The following is a 21,578-nucleotide window of genomic DNA, read 5'->3' on the forward strand; positions in this document are numbered from 1 at the left end:
CTTAATAGTTATGACTGCTAATAGACATTTTTACCAAGTTTGTCTTACTTTTTGATTTGGGCATAGTGCTGCAGGAAAACTCTTGAAAAATACGAAACATCAATTTTAATATGAAAAACGGCGATATGTGAAATTTTGGGATGAAAATTTTCACTTACTATTAAAGAATCTTGAGAGTTTGTATTAACTCTATGCTTGAGAGACGCTGAGTGACGTTACTGAAACGAGTCAACATTAGTACTTTAGACTAGAGTTGGAGATAGAAACCGCAAGCTAATAATGTTGGGCGTACCCAACTAAACCGAAGTTCATTAAGTGCAGCAGGAATAATTCCTGCTCTGTACCTGCTGATCCGGTAACGACGGTGAGAAGACAAGATTTTCACTTCAGAGTTACGCTTACCTTCTTGCGTACGGCGCTACTTGTGTCTCGTTTTGACGCATTGTAAGCCTAACGCAGCTCGCGGGTTCGTGACAGCGTCACTTGTTTGCTCTTCGTTGTGTCGGATCACAGTGCTCATTGTCTACTTATTTATGATGGCGCATACCTCAGTGCCGTTTTCTGATGTGGACGCGTTCAGCGTGGCTTAGTTTGAAAAGCGGTTCTCCAGTACTTAGATGATAGGGGCGAGAATTCGAGTCCAGATGCTATAGCTTTGTAACGGTTTTGCATATTTCCGGCATACCGCCCGACCTAAACAGAACTGCACTTACCTCATTTAACATTCATATATACTAGTATTACCTTCGCTTAACTTTATATTGAAGGCCGTTGGCATTCTGTCAGGATGTGCCGCTTGATTTGATCGACTTTGCCTTTCCAGCCGGCCTGAAAATGCCTTCCGTCATGGCTGATCTCATGACGCTCATCCAGCACGAAATTCCGGATGGGCGGCAGAACATCCACGACAGCCATACAAATCTTGAGAAGGTTGCGGAGTACTGCGAGGCCAACTACTTTCAGGTACTGGCTCCGGACAATTCCCAGTCTCATACACTGTGGAAGTGTTTTTAAGAGCATATTAGAGCTTGCACGAATAGCCTCACTGTAAGTGCACTTATACCCTGGTTTGTGCGCTATTAGTTCACCGTATCATCTGATTGAAGTACTACGATTTTTACTGGCACCACATGAGGTTTAGCTTGTCAGTGTTTAGAGAGGATGAGGTAGTGAGCTTTTCTAATGGCACTAATTCCAAGAATGATATCAAGAAGCATTTGTATATACAGCTTGGGAGATGTCGGTGGCCTGAAATCGCATTGAGTGTGCTTGCTCACAAAAAGTATGGCAGCAACAGGGTGGACATGGACGTTGTGGCTTGTCCTTGCATTCGAAAGGGGTTTACCGAACATGGCAGCTACAGTGCTTGTGTTTAGGAGAGCAAGAAAGTATATCACACTGCAGCTGTGTGAAGTCTAAACTTGTGCTCTTGTTGAACCAGTGGCAGCGTGTCTGTAAACAAACCAGCCAAAATTATGCAATGTTTTGTGTTGTGATTGTGCAGTTAGGAAGGAGTGGCTGCTGTTGTAACCTTGCTATAATTCAGCTAAGATGTTTTTCGTGGTAACTCTGCTAAATCATCGCCCTCTGTGATACAGGGTAATGTGAACTTGCTGCATTCTTTTTCATGTGTTTTGGGAAATCATTCTAGGTGAAGTAAGTTTTGAGTTATTAAAGGTTCGCTAAATAGGAATCTGAAATTGGCTGGTTTCAGTATTAAAAGAATTAAAAGTCTTGGCTCCCACCTTTTTTTTTTAACTCTCCTCCAAAAAGAGGAGGAGGAGTGATTGCTATGACAGCGATCGCTCTGATCGCCGATTACTCGGCTGATGGCAGAGCGGCAAGCCGCTACGCGGCTGGCTGAACGGCACTCCCACACATTGGCTGGCTCCTCCTCTTTTCGGAGGTGAATTGAAAAGGGCGGGAGCCGAGACATTTAAGTCCATTTAATAGGGAAAATTGCCTCACAGGACAATAATTCCAAGTTTCTGAGGATGCTCTGAGAGTACAGATTGAGTTCCCGCTGTAAAAAGACGAGCTCAGAATCCTCTTTAGTGCACTTTCAACACTCTCCTCAGTGCAGCCATACGGGAAAGTTAAACAGCTTTATTGGAACCCCTGTAGTTGAAAAATTCATCCTGCTCTTGGGCTTGGACCTGGGATTATTTTGGCTGTCGCGATACAAACTAAGCTAACTAGATTGACTAGCAAATGGCAGGGCAATGCTAAATATGCCTGTCCTACCATGAGTTTTGTCACACCAAAGCTGCTGCAAAGAATGACAGTAGTTGTAGTTTGTAGCAGTCCAGTTGTCTCTGGCAGTCTCTCTTCCTACCAAGTTAACCGGTATGCTGAAAAAGTTTGCGCAGAAACACAGACTAAGTTGAGAAAAAACAAGGATGAGCTCCAACTCGCAACTGAAGTTTTAATTCCGAAAGCATGAACATATAAATAATAGATACAAAAGACCAGAGCAAGGCTATTATCATGAATATCATACGTCACCCCCTGTATACCCAAGTGAGTTGGCCAAAAACTGAAACTCCCTGTCAGAGAAGCGCACGGAAGTCTGACTCACACATTTGTCTCCTCTGCTATGCATATCAAAGGCCTCCATGAGCTCACGCACGAGTTGATCCCTGTACCTGAATAAAATTGTTGCTTTGTCGCAGAGTGGTTTGCATTGGATCCTCTTATTGTTCATACCACACATGCCGCAATGCTTTATAAGGTATACAGGGGGTGACACGTGATGCTATGATAGTAGCCTTGCTCTGGACTTGTTTTGTTTTTCCTATTTATATGTGCATGTTTTTGGAATAAAGCTTCAGTTGTGAGTAAGCGCTCGTCCTTGTTTTTCCTCAGCGTAGTCCTCATCCCTTAGAAATGCATGATCCTCATATGTTCAGTGTGTGTTATTTGATACAGATTAATGGTGTAAGCAGGAATTCACGCTTACTCAAAGGTATATATATCCGCCGCGGTGGCTCAGTGGTTATGGTGCTCAGCTGCTGGCCCGAAAGACGCGGGTTCGATCCCGGCCGCGGCGGTTGAATTTCTTTGGAGGAGAAATTCTAGAGGCCCGTGTACTGTGCGATGTCAGTGCACGTGCGTTAAAGAACCCCAGGTGGTCGAAATTTCCGGAGCCCTCCACTACGGCGTCTCTCATAGCCTTAGTCGCTTTGGGACGTTAAACCCCGTAAACTAAACCAAACCATGAAAGGTATATATTTCACAATAACTGCCCCAACATATTTCATTCTGCATAGCATCTCTGCGCCCTTCCAGTTGGTTGAAAGGCACTCCACACCTTTGTTGATTCCTCCTACTCTCGGAGGTAAGTTAAAGATAGAAAGGCAGGAGCCGGGACATTTGATCCAATTTAATAGGAAAAACTGCCGCACAGGGGACAATAATTCGAAGTTTCTAAGATTGCTAGGAGCGCGTAGTTAGCCGAGTAAAAAGATGCGTTCAGAATCCTGTTTAGTGCTCCTTTAGTGAACTAGGTCCCAGCAGCAAGGAAATGTTAACAGCATTGAGAACAGTCATGTCAAATAAGTGAATTCCGGACAGTCTGCGACAAAATGTAATGAATTTGCTCTGTAAAGAGAAAGAAGATAGGAACCACAAAATCCTGGAGGCCGAGTACAGCAGTAACTTTGGTTACATACAGGCTGGCAATGCAGGCCATGAATTTAAAAACCCAGACATCTGTAGAAAGTAATAAGTTACTGGGAGAACTTCAGAACACGTTCAGAGGCAGTGGTCGGCATGGAGGCGGCACACGGTTGCAGCTGCAGCAAGTCTCGTGGCTGCCACACCCCCATCGCTCTTCCACTTGGAGGGGAAATTGCGGCGCCGTTGGCCTTGGCTTGACTAAGCCAGTAAAGCTTTTCCATACCTGTACCCTTGTGGTCCTTGCCTGACCTATACTGCCGCTTGGTCTTCCTGCAGTCGGAGAACAAACACGCAGCGCTGGAGGAAACCAAAAAGTATGCGACTCAGTCCCTAGCCAGTGTCGCCTACCAGATCAACACGCTCGCTTACAACTTGCTGCACCTGCTGGACCTGCAGACGGCTCAACTCTCCGAAATGGAGTCGCATATCAACCACATTGGTCAGACAGTGATGATCCACAAGGAAAAGGTGGCCCGACGAGAGATTGGGGTGCTCACGGCCAACAAGAGCACGCTGCGGCAGCACAAGATACTGGCGCCCGCCAGCCAGGAGCGTCCCGTCAAGTACATCAGGCGCCCCATAGACTACACGGTGCTGGATGAAGTGGGCCACGGGTTGCGCACCTCTTCGGCTGGCAATGGCGGCGCCAACAAGGCTCGTCGCATCCCTTCCTCTCAGGTTAGTTCTTAGCGTGGACCAGCCAGAATTGGGGGCATTATCTTGAGCATACACGATGAGAAGCCCGACACTGAATTCTGTGCATGAAAGAAATTTTTGCATTGGCTATTGTGCAGAAGTTGGTTTGTTGCAGTGCTGTGAAGTCATTGTAGCGACATGGCGTGACAACTTGCATTCAAGTACATATGTAGCTGTTGGGCAGCAACAGCTCAACATTCGTTCCTTTATGTAGTGGCTGTTGTCAGTCTTTCCCTACCAGAGTACCTGTAGCTGCATTGCATTAGGTGCAGGGCCACACAGCGACAAACTGATGGCTGCTGCTTGCTGCTGTGCAGCTATTGCAGATGGGTAGGAGCTTGTCCATTGCTCTCAGGCTGACACAGCCATTTGTCAAAAGGTGCATGCTGTTAACGTTGGCCTGGGATTTGTTGTGCAGTAGAACCTTAATGTAATGAATTTCACAGGTTGGCAAAAAACATTGGCATCATATGAAATTCGTATCATTCAAAATGAACAAAATCTGAACGCAGAAGCGCTTGAAGTGCATTCATGTAGATGTTTGGTTGACGACATTTATTTACTGCCGCTCACTGCTTTCAGTACTTGTAGTCTTCAGGTTTGTCACCCTTGAAAAGTTGTGTGCAGCTGCAGAGTTTTGTTTATTCAAAGCCTGGAGCCACCTTGTGCCACCTTGTAACTTTTTGCGTTCCTGCCAGGTGTTGCACCTATGAAGTTTTTTTTTATGATTTCAACGATGAAGAACCACTTCTAATGGGCATTTTGTAAAGTAATGCAGTCAAACACACGCCTTGGACAATACTCAGCCTTAGACAAACTTCAGAATTCTATAGACTTAAGCAATGCTTTACTTTGTACTGCTTTGTACTCTCCGCGTCCTGTAGGCTCATTGACATGGCTCATATTTGCCTGAGCTTGCTCAGACTTGCATGTAGTTGAACTTGCTCAGACTCGCGAGTTTTGTGTGTATTTGAGAGTTCGTGAGAGTTTTTCAGAGGCCCAGCCCGATAATGGTCTGGGAATGTGCAACATTGAAGAGCAATGGTCTCTGCATGTGTTGCTCTGATAGGCTTTGATGAATGCGGGACCAGCGCCCACAACGAAGCCGCCCACGCCGCCTCAGGCCAATCGGGGAGTCACAGTGGGCTCTCTGACACGTGGCTCCCGGGAGTACCGCACACCTGCCCCGCCAATCGCTCCGCCACAGGTGCCTAGCAACTATGCTGCCAACTATCCCATTGGCCATCCTCGCAGAGGTTAGTTGGATGCTCTGCATGTTTTGCTTGCATTGGAAGTTTTGTCTGATTTTAGAGTCTGAGGTGTCCCTTAGTTTCTCTCAATTCACCCAGAGGGAGAAGAGACACCACTGTCTACGAGAGTGTCTTGAGCACTTCATCCACTGTGGTAATGCCAGGGAGTGAACATTCGTATTTGGCTTGACTAACGTTGGGCGGAAAATGTGGATTCTGTGACGGAATCGTATCTGCACTGTAGTGTTCTCCACGCTGTGCTGGTTGAATTAATTAAAACATACTTTTTTTTCCCCTTTTGCTACAAGTTTACTGTTAGTGAATGGTTGACATTGGGCTCATGTGGAAGTTAGTAAAACATTTCCTTGAGGTTTGCCTCAGAGAAAAATTGTATTGCGACACGACCTTTTTTTTTTAAACACTTACTGGGCCAAATATGAAGTGTCCACTTCCCAGCATTCCTGCGGTGGATGAAGTGCCTTGTCGCCAGTTTCCCCACAACCTAAGCCTATGAGAATCTTATGGAGGTAGCCATTTCTTTGTTGCTACGTGGCTGATGTGAGGCAGCAGTTTGCCTTAATGTAAGCTGATCCCAAGGTCAGAGGATAGAATCTCAACCGCGATGACCATGGTGGGTGGAGGTGAAATGCAAAAACGCCCACCCATGTGCTGTGCGGTGGCGGCACAAATTACCCCAAGTGATTCAGATTAATCCAGACTCCTCTTTTAACAGCGTTCCTCGAAACCCATGTGCGGTCCCAGTGTGCATGCACAAAACACTAATGCCCCTTGGGCCTTATGGGTTAGCTGACAATACTGACACAAAACCAGCATAAATAGCTTATCTAGATAATTTGGATAATTCCTTGAGTCTGATGTTTGACATTTTCTCCGAGAGATGAATGTTTGACAGGAGCAATAGGCACACTAATTACTCTGCTATAAGCTTAGAGAAAAGAGTGTTGAATTCGATATGTCTCTTGACTCCAGCTGTAAGAAATGTAAGACAATTTTACTTTTGTTCCGCTGCTTGATTTCTGTAGAAGCTAGCGGTTTGTGTTCTTTAAAGTTCTATGAGGCTGCTTTTATTTTTTTACTGCTTATGAGAATGGCATTATTTAAGTAATGGAAGATGAGGACTGGAAGATGAGGGATCGAACCTGCATCTGTTGGGGGTTACATCATGAGTGATGCATTTTCTGGTGTCTTGCACCATGCTGTCCTTTCAGCATCATGCCTAATGACCTAACTTAAAACTGGTCCTTAAAGGCAGGCATTCTTAAGGAGATGCTGCTAATGGCCTCAGTTTGGCAGTGGACTGTTTCTTTTTGCTTCATGGTCGGTCTCTCCACAGGAAGCGGCTACTCGACACTGCCAGCGCATGGCCACCATGGGTCCAGCCACCAGGGTTCTCTGCCCCCATCCCAAATGACCCCACCACCTGCATTGGCCAGCCAGCCTCAAGTGGGCATGGTGCACCCTATGAGCCAGCATACCATGGGTGAGCTCTCTATGTCAAGAGGCAAGGATCATCGTGGCTTAACTCTTTTCTTACCGTGGGAAAGCAGGCGATTTCAGGGTGTTTGCATAAAATTTTTTTCAACCAGTTCGTTTAAAAATTTTTCTCTATTGCACCACTTCATAGTGTATTTAAAGAATCCTCTGCTCGGTGTTGCAAAGAAAAAAAAGAATACAGTTGAACCCCACTGTTGCGTTCCCGGGTGCTGTGTTTTCCCGGCTGTCACGTTTTCGTGTTCCGGTCCCGTCCGAGCTCCTATAGAAACCCATGCAATACAAACTCTGTTGTTGCGACCCAACTGTGGCAGCTTTCCTGTATTTTTCGTCAAGAATGTCGCCTCGCGATGGTGGTTCATCCCGTGCCGTCATTTTGACAGCCTATATTTATTGCATGCATAATGGTGGTGTGGCCAAAGCGGAATTCCATCGGCGCTTGGCCACTTTAGAACTTTCTGTGCGCGCGAACGATCGCGAGAGGCACAAAGCCATGCAGATTCCAGAGAAGCATGTTCTCTTACTAGAAGTAAAATGAAAAAAACAAAATTGCAGGCCGCATTGTAAATGTTTTTTTTTCTGACACGCACTTTCCGGCTCCTACCGTATTTTCCGGTGTATAAGACGCGGTTAAAAATCTTGCTGGTGCGTCCTATACAAGGGTGCGTCTCATATGCGAATTTTTCGTTTTTTTTTTTTTGCGAGTTCAGAAATTACTCAAGTTCATGCTCAAGCTTTTTTCACCGAAAAAATATCACTACCAATGATGCGGTAGTAACACGGTTAATACTTCAATACGGGGACCGCTGTGCGCAACTTTTTTTGGGTGAACTTTATCATGAAACGGCGGGGATGACGACTTCCAGAATCGCAAACACGCGGTCGTTTCGGAGGCGCAAGCAAAAGTAATGTGAAATTCCAAAAGATGGCGACAGTCGCACTTCTCGCCATTCAAGCCAAGCCGGCGTTCTTTTTTAGTCATTCTTTGCAACTTCGCAACCGTGTACGTATTACGTCTGTGTTGGTGACTTCGGCGTTTGTTTTCCACTACCTACACCTGTGGTGCTCGGTCTTACTACAGTATGCCACCGAAGTTGCGCAAGAGCTACACCGCAAAGTTCAAATTATCTGCGGTCGAGTATGCTACCGAAAACGGAAATCGGGCTGCGGGCCTACGGAGCTACGGAGCTTTTATGCGATCAGATGAGTCTATCCATGGTTCACTTCGTGATGGTCCAGCAAGCGTGTTTAATTAACCCTCACTAGACTAAGTGGGTAAATTGGGGTGCGTCTTATACACGGGTGCGTCTTATATACCAACTTTTTCAATGTGAGCTTTCATATATGGCGGGTGCGTCTTATACAAGGGTGCGTCTTATGCACCGGAAAATACGGTACATTTCTTGGCTGGTACTGTCTTGAGCAGGAACACGGGAGTGTGTGGCAGATAGCCTCAAACCTTCCTTGTGGTGACGCACAGCGGCCACTTTTCGCAGCATTGTGGAAAGGGCTTTGCGGCATTGTCGGCTTTTGTGAAATGGAAGAACGCACCTCTCTTTCCATTTCATCTCTTAAAACGGCCGCCATGTATCTCTACAAGTAGGGCTCGAGGCTATCTGGCACGCCCTCCTGTGTTTATGCTCGTATTGCTCATGATGGTACCACCTCCCGCTTGTGAGGTGGATGCTCAAACTACTTAGGCTGGCCGTTTGAAAGAAAACAGTGACACAATCTTATTTCATGTTGAAAGCCTATGCTTGCATCATTTTAGCTCAGTGGCAACAATGATGTTGCAAAACAAACAAGTAAACTTGCTGGGGTGTTCATGATAGACTAGGAACATGTGCTCATTTTCGTTTGGTATTAAACGTTTCTTTATGAGTGGGTTGTTTTGACCACCATGCTTCTGCAGTTGGCACATTACATTTCATTTCTTAGGTGGGTCAGTTGTTCAGGTTTGGACTTCTTGCTCCACATGGCAGCAGAGTTCGTTGTACTGTGGATTAACTCCAAGGGGAGATAGAAACCAGTTTCTTGTGAATCATGTCCAGCATACGGGTTCTAGGAGTGTCTTAAAAGTGAACCCCTACACAAAGTACTTGTTAAACAGGGTGGATGCTGGCTCAATATTGCCTTTTCTTTTTTTGCCTCGGGGAACCAAAACGGCTTTTAAAGGATGCTAAGGGGACCCCATATGTCATGGCTTTCACCCCTTCCAGCCTGATATTAGTGTAAAAAGGAGCTTGCAAACTCACGGACCCTCAGAAATTGCCTCAAATCAATGAATAATGACCGACTACTCTATCGTAAAATGGGCTACTATAATCAAGTACAGTACCTTTGTCCCAAAATAAAGTGGTTAAAGGATTGAAGCATCCATGGACTTAGCTGCTCAGGGAACCCAAAAAAGCGCACTGTGGAACCCAGTTTGAGAACTCCTCTGTGCATGAAAAGTGCTTGCTTGTGCTACTATGACTCTGGAATTCTATCCCAGGCCACCACTCGATGCCCCACCACACCATGAACCCCAGCCACACGGTACCATCGCAGCAGCAGCAGCAGCACCCCGTCATGCAGGTTGGCATCTCCCAGAACTCGATGGCCACACACCCCATGGCTGCCCAGAGCATGGCAGCCACTGTTCCCCCGGGGGTGGCCATGTCAATGGGTGCCATGGGCCCAGTGGCCAAAGTGCCCACCTCCATGGTCCCCAGCTCGATGGTGCAGAGCCAGCACTACGGCACCATGGGGCCCCACCAGCCCCCTCCCCCGCCCAGCGACCCCATGAGCACGAGCCTCACTGACAGGCTGCCCGAGCCCCCACCCCCACACCTGATATCTGGCGGCAGCATTGTGCCACCGTCCGACTACGACCGTCATGGGAACGGTAAGCACAGTGGACGCGAAGTGCAGTGTCTGGTAGCCGACGGAGGACGAAATAGGAGGTCACTGGGGCAGGCCTTTTGTTCTGCAGTGGGCTTAACTTATGGAGCCGATAGTGCGGCTTAACTTATGGAGCCGATAGTGCGGCATCTTGCTAATTATTTTTCTATGCCGCTGAGGACCTTGGTCTTCTCTGCACGCTTAGTTACTTGCTATAATGTACCGTATAAACGCGTGTAAGGGCCGCACTTTTTTTTTTCCAGATTCGAGGGTAAATTTTCGGGGTGCAGCCCATACACGCGATTTGCGCAAAAAAAAAATTTTTTTTTAGCAAAAACACACCAATCAGGGAATGAATGCCATTTATTCTGCGTCCAATCGTCACTCGCCGAGTATTTCGACTCTGAGCTGGTGCTGTGCTCAAGTGCACGCTCATCCCAAAAGAAGCCGCGCAGCACGTCCGCTGTCAACGCGTAGCCGTTGTTCCCCACTTCCATCACATAAGAGAGCAGCTCTTCTTCCAGTTTGGGAAACTCGCACGGCTTGCCTCGGAAAGCGGGCTTTTTGCAGCTTGTGTTTCTCAATGCATCCTTTTGGTTGCACCATCATCGGATGCACTCCTCGGCCGCGTCGAATTTCCTGCCCGCCGCATGCTTGCGTATTCGAGCTAACTCCCAGCCGTGTAGCTATTAAGGTGCTTGCCCATCGCGCTAGAACTGCTAAGCTCGGCGGCAGCACGCGAAAGCTACGACCACCACAACTACGGCGAGCACGCTAAACACGCCACAAAAACAACAAAAGGCTGGAGCTGGCGATGCTGATGTCAATGTGGATGGCAGGAGGTCGCGGCAGAGAAAAAAGTTTTCGCTGATGATGATGATGATGACCGCGGCCTCGGGCTCCATCCATGGACGGCACTTCGAAGCTCCTGTGCGTGTACGTGGCCTCCGCGATCAAGCGCGCTTATGCTTGCAGCCGGAGCTGATCGCGGAGCCCACGGCGCGTGCATTTAGAAGACTATTCCCACCTGGGTCTTGGAAAGTTCAGATTTATTTATTTATACACAGATTTATTTTTTTTTTAAACATCTCCTTCGGGAAAATGGGGTGCGGCCCATACACGGGTGCGGCCCTTACACGCGTTTACAGTCGACTGAAAATTCGGACGCCTGATTTTTCGGACTTTTTCGCGGCACCGCGACATGGCCCATAGAGCCAATGTGTAAGAGCGCTTGAAATTTCGGACGCACCGCAACTGACTACTCGATTTTTCGGACCTCGTTCACTCTCGCCGCCAGTACCCAAGCCGCCATATAAGGTGTACAGTGGAACCTCATTAACTCAAACTGCAAGAGAGATCGAAAACTTTATCAAACAAAACGAAATTCAAGCTAAAGAGAGCCTCTTAACTTGCGACGCTGAGATTCTGCGCGAGTCGGCACATTGCGCTCGCGTGCTTTCACGTGCTGCTGCCGAGCTTCGCAGTTTAGCGCGATGGGCATGCACCTTAAGCTACACGGCTGGGAGTTAGCTCTCAAACATGGTAAACGTGCGGCGGGCAGGAAATTCGACGTGGCCGAGAAGTGCGTCCGATGATGGTGCAACCAAAAGAGAAACGCAAGCTGCAAAAAGCTGCAAATCCGAGGCAAGCTGTGCGAGTTTCCTGAACTGGAAGAAGAGCTGCTCCTCTATGTGATGAAATTTTGGAACAACGGCTACGCGTTGACAGCGGACATGCTGTGCGGCTTCTTTTGGGATGAGCATGCACCAGAGCACAGCACCAGCTCAAGAGTCGAAATACTCTGCGAGTGACGATTGAACGTAGAATAAATGTCGCTCATTCCCTGGTTGGTATGTTTTTGCTTAAAAAAAACAATTTTTTCCGCACATCGCGTGTATGGGCCGCACCCCAAAAATTGGCCCTCGAATCTGCAAAAAAAAAAAAAAAAGTGCAGTCCTTATACGCGTTTATACGGTATGTCGCGCGGCGAAATATAGTCATGAGGAGCTGTAGAATGTGTGCAATACAATTGGTCACTTTCTCCGACATACTAGTAATAAGCTTGTGCTTTTTTTCGGTGAAATTCGATTTTCCGGACTGCCCGATTTTGCGGTCGTTTTAGCGGTCCCTAGAGAGTCCGAAAAATCGGTCGTCGACTGTATACGGTAGATTTGGTGCGGTGAATACCGTATTTACACGATTGTAAGTCGACCCATTTTTCAAAATTTGAAAATCCGAAGTGGGGGGGTCGACTTACAATCGAAACCAAAGCATCACACTATAAATAAAGGCGAGACAAACGAGACAAGCGTGGTTGCATTTTTTGCTGCGCGGCTCCGTCGCATCGTTCTTGCCTTGAGCAGCTATGTCAACGCGCGGAATCGGCATCCCCGCCCCGCGCGAGGCGGCCCGCTGATGGTGGCTGTTGATAAGCAGCAAACCAGCACCAACCCACTCCCCACGCGTGGCCGCAGATTGCGTATGCTGATAAGCGGCGGCGGCCCGATAACGCCTTCGCGTTCTACTCTTAATTTTTCTTTTTGTTTACTTTCAACCGCGCACTCGGCGCCGAAGGGAGCGTCGGTAGTTGATGGAAGGGCTGCTGTTCCAATCGTGGCGGCACCCCCCTCCGAACCGCAGCGGCACCAGGGAGTGTCGGTAGCCGACGGAAGAGCCGACGCCGCTCGCGCGTAATTTCTCTCTGGCTCTGACGCATTCGACTACTGCCGGGCGCGTTTCACAAGTTTTTAATGTAGTGCTTCGTCATTCGTCATTTGTGCTCCAGGTGTGATAAGCGACCGGCGCTCGTTCGCGGCTACATTCAAGATGTCTGTCATTCTTTATGCCGAAGAAACGAACTGCGCGCCGGGCCGCAAGTTCGACCTTCGCACTGAGTGATACAGGAGTGGCAGCTACAACGAGGCAAAATTTTCAGCTGTTCCTCGCGATGTCATGATGTGGCTTTTTGCGAAGTGCAGGATTTCACTGCATGACGATGTTAGAACGACAAGCTGTGGGACTGCAGCAGCGATGACGACATGACGACGGCAGCGCTAGCGAGGACGATGGCGCAAGTGTGGACGAGTAGCCCAGTGACTAAGACATTTTTGTTTTGGAATGTGCCCACGGGCACTCCCGCGTGCGGCAGCCGATAGCGGCTGGTGATCAGCGGAGGCCACAGGATAGTACTGTCGCGTTCTAGTTCTACTAATAAAGGCCAAGTTTAAATGACTTCGTTTTTTTTTTTTTCACAATTGTGATGTGGGGGGGGTCGACTTACATTCGAGTCGACTTACAATCGTGTAAATACGGTAGTTTGTTCTCAATGTTCAGCTCAGTCAGACTATCAAGCTGCATCTCATAGCTTTATCTCTTTAGAAGTGAATTTCATTTTATTGCACTTCATGCATTTTACCTTCAGTGGCCAATGAATGCTCCTGAAGATATTGGGCTATTCAGACTGTGTGATCCCTATTCGTGTCACATAAGATCACATAACGGCATTGATACATTGACAAGTGATATCCTTCAAATAATGCATATGATGGTAGTTGTGCTGTCTGCGTTTATTTCATGCTGCAGTTCATGTCAAGTTGGCAGAACTGTCAATTATACACAGTACATTTATGTGGTGGATGATGTTTGTCAAAAGTACTTGGGCCATTTCATCTTAGACTGGCCATTAGTGGGGCTTCTCTAGTGATTGTGTGAATAAACTTGCAACTCTGCTGGGGCATTCTGTGAGAGGTTTGTGTGTTAATAATGCAAAAAATGCAAAAACAAATCATGCAGAAAAAACAAAACGGGCATTGGATAAAAAGAAAAGGACAGTAGACAAGCTACGTCTCAGACACTGAAAGATGCCAAGCTACTGCGTGGAGCTTCTTACAGAACCATTGCGCATTGCGGTAGTCACTCCAGTGACCAGCAGAGTGGCCCGTGAACTTTTGACAATGTGTATGCACTTAGTCAGTGTATTCTTTGGTGTGGTCAGATTTATGGAGACCCCTTTCCCTTTGAGTGTATGTGCCTAATTAGGTCTGTGTGATCATGGTTCAAGTGGTTGCAGTGTCAGTGTTGCCTCCTGCATGGAGTATGTAGAGTGCACGTGTTTTCCATTGTCGCCATAGGCTACTTCCTAGTGCATGGCAGTGCCAGCATGTGCTTGAAATGTCCTTGGTTAAGAATAACTCAAAGGCAACATATTGCTGTGAATAAGGCATCCATCCTTACTCTCATCAATGCCCCCGACCACCACCCCTTCCTTTATCCGGGAAGCCTACATTTTTAAATTTTTTTTTCTCTAAGCAAGCTGAGATCCCTTCTAATATTGAGTCATTATGCTGTTCGGCTTGGACGTTATGCCAATTCACTCTGTGTATTCCACATATTTGCGGGCGTTAGGTTGTTGTTTGGTTTGGATTATGATCGTTCACACTGATGAATTCCCGATTGGTAATAAGGGTTTTCTCTTCACTGATGAGGAGTGTTTGATTGCACTTTCCATGCTTCCTTCCTTTATCATTCCTGTGTTTATGAGCAGGAACGTGTTCTTATAATTGAAACATACTTGTTTACTTTTGTGTGAGAGTATTGTTCAGGGTAGTTTTTTGGGAAGGTAGACTTATTTGCTAGTTTCATCTGTTGGCCTAACGTCTGGTTTCGAGAACATGTACCTTTCTAACACGAACGCTATACTGAAACATGTATTTGCATGTCGGGATGCATAGTAGCAGGCGACAAAACACACTGCATTGTCTTTTTTTCTGCCGTTTCCCTTTGTTTTAATTTTCCTTAGAAACCCGAGTATCATGCAAAGTTTCTTCCAGATTTTAGCTCGTCAATTTTCCGCCTCACATAATATGCGGATCTAAACAATTTAAAAATGAAGTGTGCGGTTGCAGACTGGCTATTGTTCAGCGCTATCGCTATCAGACTTGTACTGAAAGGCGCCCATGGTATCAAAACCAAGACGATCACACCTTGCACGGCAGTGGGACTGCACGGTACTTGGCTGCTTTTGAAAGGAAAACGCCGTATAAACTCCGTATAAAGGCACTGTGTGCTCCAATTGTTGAAGAAAAGAGTTAGAGTGCTACGTTCACCGGCTTCCAGCCCCACTTCCCCACCCCCTGCCAGCATGCGAACAGTGCAGGAGCAGAGACTGTGTAGTGTGCAGTGTGCATGCAGCCTGGGCCCCAAAATGAGCAGAGTGCTCTGCATATGTTGTTGTTATGCAGTGTCACCTCCGCTCCCCCCTCCACCACCTCCCGAGCCCCTGTTGTACCCCGGTAATTACGTTCCGCCTTCCTCACCAGCCTACGGGCAGCACCAGAGGCCAGACTCCCAGCGTGACATGGTGCCCAAGACCTACCTGGAGAAAGGTACGTCATCCCTCGCTTTCCTCATTGCAGTGCCGTGTGATTTGTTTCTTCGGGGCTTGGCTTTCGTCATTTCGTGCAAAAGTTTTGGGTATGCCGGAAGATGGAGGGTGTGGGCAAACAGTTAATGCGCATGTGTACAGCAACGTTCTCGATGGGCAAGCGTGTGCCAGTTATAGTCGAATACATCAAGTTGGTGGTGCATATACTCGTCGCTCCTACAGTCCGGCTGTGGCTGGAACAGCGCATGCGCCCAAGGTCCGACACGGCATCTGTAGTGGATTCGCAAAGCAGCGAGGCGATGGCAAAAGCAGGAACCTGTTCAGTGGGGCTGGAGCATGTCAGCGCCAGTGCGGCTAAAGTGCCGACCGTTTATTCGGACCTCACGGGGACCGCGGAAATGTCCGAATAAACAGGTGTCCGAAAAAACGTTAAGAAAAAAAAAAAGAGAGAGAGAAAGAAATCGTTTATTTACATGCACTTATCCGGTCTCGGCAGTAGGCTTGAAGAAATCGTGAATGCACCGTTGTACCCTGTTCTGTTTGCGTGCGATGAGATCAGCCTGAATCTCGGAGAGGGTCGTGCGGTCACTATAAGCGGCTGAAAGCACAGTCACTGCTTGTACAAGCTCCACGTGCGACGACAGCGGCGCACTTGGTGCGTCATCTTCAGACTCAGAGTCATCATCGTTCGGCGGGGCAGCAGAAACCTGACGAATGATCTCGTCGTCGTCGAGTTCTGCGCATGTCAGCACAGCACTGTCAGCATCTGAGAAGGTGTGAAATGAAACGGTGTCCGGAATCGCATGCCACCACTGCGCAGGTCCCGAAGAGCATCTTCGGTGTCAGTAGGGAGCACATCGGACGGCGACAGATCCTGGGGCGCCACGGCATCCGCTTCATCAGGTCTGACAAATCCAGCGTGCCGAAAGCAGTTCTGCAGAGTGACAGGGGTCATCGCGTTCCAGGCATCTGCAAGCATGTCTATTGCCGACAGAAGGCTAACCGCGTACTGCGTGCCGGCGTCGACGCAGAGGATCATGCGGCTCAAGAGGTGTGTCCTGTACAGGGCCTTCAAATTTTTTATGACACCCTGGTCCATGGGCTGGAGAATACTCGTGGTGTTGTGCGGCAGGAATTCCAAGTTGATGGACTCGAGACCGTGGATGTGCCCATGTGCACCGCAATTGTCTACAAAGAGTAGTGCCTTCTGGTTTTGCGACTTAAACTTCCGGTCGAGTTTGCGGATGTACTCACTGAAAAGCTGCTGCGTGATCCATGCTTTTGCGTTGGCTGCATACCACACGGGCAGCGACTTCACACCCTTGAAACACCTCGGGTTTTTCGATTTTCCTATCACCAGAAGCGGAAGCTTCTCCATCCCCGACATGTTGCTGCCTACCATTACGGTGACGCGCTCTTTACTGTGCTTCCCGCCGTGACAAGGATTGCCCTACACAGAAAGGGTCTTTGCGGGTAGCATTTTATAGAAGAGAGCTGTCTCGTCGCAGTTAAAAACATCGTCCGGTGAAAAGTGGCGCAACAGCGACTCCAGAGTGTCCGAGCGATAATTTGCTACAAGGGTCCGGTCAACGGCACCACTCTCGCCACACATCCTCTTGAAAGCGAGGTCGTGCCGTTTTTTTTAAATTGCGGAGCCACCCGTCACTGAACATGAAGCCCTCTATGTTCATCCAGAGAGCGAGCGTTTCTGCCTTCTGCTTCAGGAGGTCTCCCGAGACAGGAATCCGCTTGGCGGCCGTGGCACACAACCGCATGTGGAGAGCTTCTTGCTTCGGGTGGCTGCCGTCTCTAAAATTTTTCCTTTCCAAGCTGGAGGAAGACTTCGTCGCTTCGCCGGGAATCTTTGCCTTGTTGCAGATGTAATCCGAGACCGTCTGCTTCGAAACACTGAATTCTCGGGCAACTTCACTTTGAGACCGACCGCTCTGGACTTGTTGCACAATGGCGATCTTTTTTGCCATTGACATTGTGGTATATTTAACACGCTTGCTGGCTTTCACCGGCGTAGACTGCGCGGGCACTGTCGGCGCCATTAGACTCTTGACGCGATGTTTTCGTATGCCACATTGAACCAACGCAATCTCTACTCAAACCACCTCCGCACAGTCACACAGGCACCAGTCGCTCAAACGGCACAAACTAAAAACGTGGCCGAGCACCAGCGATGGACGCGGAACGCGGATAAACAAACAAAGCGGCTGCTGGATTGCCTTGAGATGGCTTACTAAGCTGTGGCTGGAACTGGTGTGTCGCTCTACTGAACCACGCGGAAACGATGATGATGAGCGGGAATGTGCAGTAGCGCCACCTCGCGGGGCAGCAAGGAGGCTCAGTTCAAAACAAAAATGGCGTTGAGCAAAGTGAACCGCGCGTCGGTCAGCACCGGTGGGCCAAGTGCTGCCGGTCGAGTTGGCTCAGGGAGTGTCCGGAAAATCAAACTAGAGGCTGCAAGATGTCCGAACTTTCGGCAGTTGTTATACATTACGGTTTATGGGGAGAGTGGCGGTGCCACGAAGCAGTCTGAATAATCGAGCGTGTCCAAATTTTTGGAGTCTGAAAAATCAGTCGGTGACTGTATTTTGCCAGCAAAGCTACTACAATCCCTTTGTGGAGGAAACAGTAGCTTTAAATATTAAAATTACAATTTTTATGCCTATCTTTTTTTTTTTTTTTAGGAAATACACATGTTGTAAGACCAGTGTGAAAGTTTAGCCGTGTCTAGTATTGGAAAAGCTCTCATGGGCTTTAATTGGTTGGCAACTTACTGGAATTTGGCTTTGTTTTGTAAGTGATAGTCTTTTTCAAAAGTGACTACCAAACAAGATTGAATTTGCAGTTACTTCAGGGTATTTGTATGGGAGCAGCAGAACTAACTCTTTGCCTATCAGGGTTCTACAGATAGCGCTAAATCCAAAGAAGGAGCCAGCCAGAAAAGGCCAGTGAGCAGTAAACTACATTGAGTAAAGCTGAAATTTGGGCGAGTTGGTAAGTATTCATCTTATGGGGAACAGCGCAACAAAGGCGGGACACAGAAAACAAGCTCTTACTAGCAACTGATTTTATTGAAAGGCAGAACGTGGAATATATGCAGGAAAAAATAACAAAAAAACCTAGTCAAATGAAACTATGTCATGTTATTTCTTCCTGCATATATTCCACGTTCTGCCTTTCAATAAAATCAGTTGCTAGTCAGCGCTTGTCTTCTGTTGTCCTGCCTTTGTTGCGCTGTTCCCCATAAGAGCAATAAACTAGCCTGTTAGAGCACTAAGTTGGCATGCAAGCCTACGGCTACCCGATTTTAGATTACTTCATTAGAGTACCACGTTAGGTTAAGACAGAAGGCTCAAGGGCAATCTTGGTGTCTTGCATTGCGATTTGTTCAGCGAGCAGCAAAAAAAGTATCTTTGACAGCTTTGTGAACAATCACTTCTACATTTAAACACTGATTCATCAAAATTGATAAATCCATTACTACTTTTACATTAACCTTTTGGCTCTTCAAGGCAATGCACATGATCGATCTTTTTCATCTAGTGTTTTTTTTTTTTTTTTGTTAACTGGAAGAGAACATCATTCAGGTGTATGTCAAACTTGCGTAAAAATTCAGCCTGTTTCAGCGTGCATATACAGTCAAACCCACTTATAACAATACCGGTTATAACAATATATCGGATTTAACAATGGTCAGTTGCGGCACTGTCAGCTTTTGCATGTGTTCTATGGTATTTTCGGCACAACCCTGTTATACCAATTATTGGTTATAACAATGGTATTTCCATGGCACTTCAGTATTGTTATAAGTGGATTTGACTGTACTCACCTTTGCATTGAAATCGATTTGATGGATAGCTTATCACCAGTTGCTTACGATTTTGCTGCTTGTCATTTGGAAACACCCAGCAGTTACAGTAATGCAATCACATGAATGAAATAATGCTGTGGTTCGCGGAAAAGGTGACTGAAACTGTGCTTTGTTCATCATGCTTTGTGTGTGCAATTTGAATTACTGCACTTTTCGAGTTTCCAGTCTTGCCTTGTTCTGCTAAAGAATTGTCAGCACAAGTTTCACTTTGTCACACTGAAGCTGTGTTTTTGTGATGTTACGGGGACCACATTAAACATTTTGCAATGCCTGTTGCGTAATCTTCTTGGAACAGCTGGAAAACAAGTTTGCCGTTGCACTGCAGTTATGCACTGAATCTGCAATACGGGATCTGTGCTTGTCCTAAATTTTTGTTGTTGTTGTTTTTACCTACTTTCAGTGGTTGCCATATATGACTATGAAGCTGACAAGGATGACGAGCTGTCCTTTTCCGAGAACTCTGTCATCTACGTCATCAAGAAGAATGATGACGGCTGGTACGAAGGTGTCATGAACGGAGTGACAGGCCTCTTTCCAGGAAATTACGTGGAGCCCTGCATGTGAACAAAGCAGGGAAATGTTCTGCTGCTGTTGCCACCTCTTACGTAGACCTTGACAGCTGCGTATGTTGTTCCTGGGCTTTGGTGGACTCAACTTGTAATGTGCCGTATTTAATCTTGATGAAGCTTCGCTTCTAAGGGAGAGTGTGTAGTCTTTTTTTCATTGCATGTGCACTACGTGCCACGGCAAGATTTACACAGATATATGCTATATACGAATGCTGTAGCAAGATTGAAAAAATTTGAGGTTCTTTTACGATGCCTTGAATGAAATTGCCTATTCTGAATAGAGAAGATAATTTATACTGAACAAACTTGTCTGAATGCTTCTGTGTACATAATTCCTTATGAATGAAATTTTGTCCAGCCTAGCCATGATGTGCTCCCTTTATGACGTCTAAAATAGCTAGCCTCAGGAATTGTTGGTCAGATGATTTCGGTGCATTAGCCGTGATTACGCCTCTCATTTCATTGTGTTTCGTCTTGCTGAGTTGGAAACAAAGCCTTGAATGAACACTTTGAAAAATGAACTATCGATGCGTTTAGAGTGCCAAGTTGTGAGCAAATCAATTGTTTCTTATTGAAGTAGCCACGTGGAAGGTTCAGTTTGTCTTATTTACTGTTGTGTGCACTTCTAAGTTTTTTACTTGAAGGATGACGAACAGGATGATGTTAAATGGTCTTGTCCTTGTTTTTACTCAATGCCAATCTTAGTAACTGAGTAACTGCAGTTGCTGTTGTCTGCTGACTTGGTTGTATCTAGGTGCCCTATTTTATTGATATGTGTTAGCAAGCATTCCAGTGATTTTCTTCACAACTATGTTTAGCATTTTAGAATTGCATGTTAGGTATGTGTTTTTAAAGCAATTAATCAAATTACTCCTCCTTGTAGCCTTTGTGAGAGTCTGGAACAAATGGATTGAAAGTATGGGGTAGCAAGGGGACTTGATGCAAGCAAGGTTCTGGCTCTGAAAACCAGGCATTTATTGCACTTGCTTAACCCGATGCAAATGTAGTGTTCTATTTCACTGTTATTACAATAAACTTGTTTTTGGTAATCCATGGCATGTTTCAGTGCTCAGAATACCACAGCTATGAATAGGCAGGCCTGTGAAAATAAGGTAAGTTTACTTATAATTAGGGGTGTGCGAATATCAAATTTTTCGAATACGAATCGAATACGAATACTTAGTTCCGAATATCGAATCGAATATCGAATAATCAAGGAAAGACGCATTTAACCACTGCAAAACATTTATTTGAGCATCCAAGAACATCACAGCTCAACTATCAATAAGTAAATGAACACAAAAGGTGTGTGTGGCTGCACAGAAAGTATCGAAGTCTAGAACGTTATTCTTAGAAGAGTGGAATTTTCACAGAAAATGGCTAGTACACAGCACTGATTGAATCTAGCATGCCATGACTACAAAAGCGCGTTGCTGGGATGAACATTAAAGGTTGTTGTGAAGGAAAACCACATGGTCCGGCAGGAGTCGTTCCCTTCTAGCTGACTTCTCCAGCCACAGATAATTCCCTCTCACTTGGCACTGAAGTGGCAGATATTGCGAGGTACTTCGTGCATAGCTTTGACTATACCAGCTTCGCAGGTATAGCCACAATGAAGCTCACAAGCACAGTCAGCTACGGCATGTCCCAACATTACGCATGGCTCTGGACGTCGCCATGTTGTTATGTCTATGTCGATTGGACTTGCGCACCGAAATGTACGC

At 46.7% G+C, this 21,578-nt stretch overlaps 1 protein-coding gene across 3 annotated transcripts; it reads left to right on the top strand.

Annotated features, from left to right (window-relative positions):
• The first annotated feature begins 209 nt into the window (after nucleotides 1-209).
• Abi (tyrosine kinase Abl) lies at nucleotides 210-20,903 on the top strand. 3 transcript variants are annotated; one of them, XM_089549197.1, is made up of 8 exons: nucleotides 210-364; nucleotides 824-963; nucleotides 3,955-4,356; nucleotides 5,444-5,630; nucleotides 6,979-7,146; nucleotides 9,631-10,023; nucleotides 15,260-15,403; nucleotides 19,686-20,903. In XM_089549197.1, the coding sequence occupies exons 2-8, from the start codon at nucleotides 835-837 to the stop codon at nucleotides 19,847-19,849; spliced, it is 1,587 nt and encodes a 528-aa protein (XP_089405323.1). In that variant the 5' UTR covers nucleotides 210-364; nucleotides 824-834; the 3' UTR covers nucleotides 19,850-20,903. The 3 variants fall into 3 exon arrangements, with proteins under 3 accessions (XP_089405323.1, XP_089405325.1, XP_089405324.1); XM_089549199.1 differs by having other exon boundaries at nucleotides 15,338-15,403; XM_089549198.1 differs by having other exon boundaries at nucleotides 6,979-7,125.
• The last annotated feature ends 675 nt before the right edge of the window (nucleotides 20,904-21,578 follow it).

The sequence above is a fragment of the Amblyomma mixtum genome, chromosome 6 (genome assembly GCF_055824585.1).
Source record: "Amblyomma mixtum isolate Tamu chromosome 6, ASM5582458v1, whole genome shotgun sequence".
NCBI lineage: Eukaryota > Metazoa > Arthropoda > Arachnida > Ixodida > Ixodidae > Amblyomma > Amblyomma mixtum.

What these genes read in the sequence shown, in the direction of transcription:
- Abi (XM_089549197.1), top strand. Translation starts at nt 835, where the DNA reads ATGCCTTCCGTCATGGCTGATCTCATGACGCTCATCCAGCACGAAATT. An exon ending in GTCGCATCCCTTCCTCTCAG is followed by an intron (nt 4,357 to 5,443) that starts GTTAGTTCTTAG and finishes TTGCTCTGATAG; the next exon opens with GCTTTGATGAATGCGGGACC. An exon ending in CAAGACCTACCTGGAGAAAG is followed by an intron (nt 15,404 to 19,685) that starts GTACGTCATCCC and finishes ACCTACTTTCAG; the next exon opens with TGGTTGCCATATATGACTAT.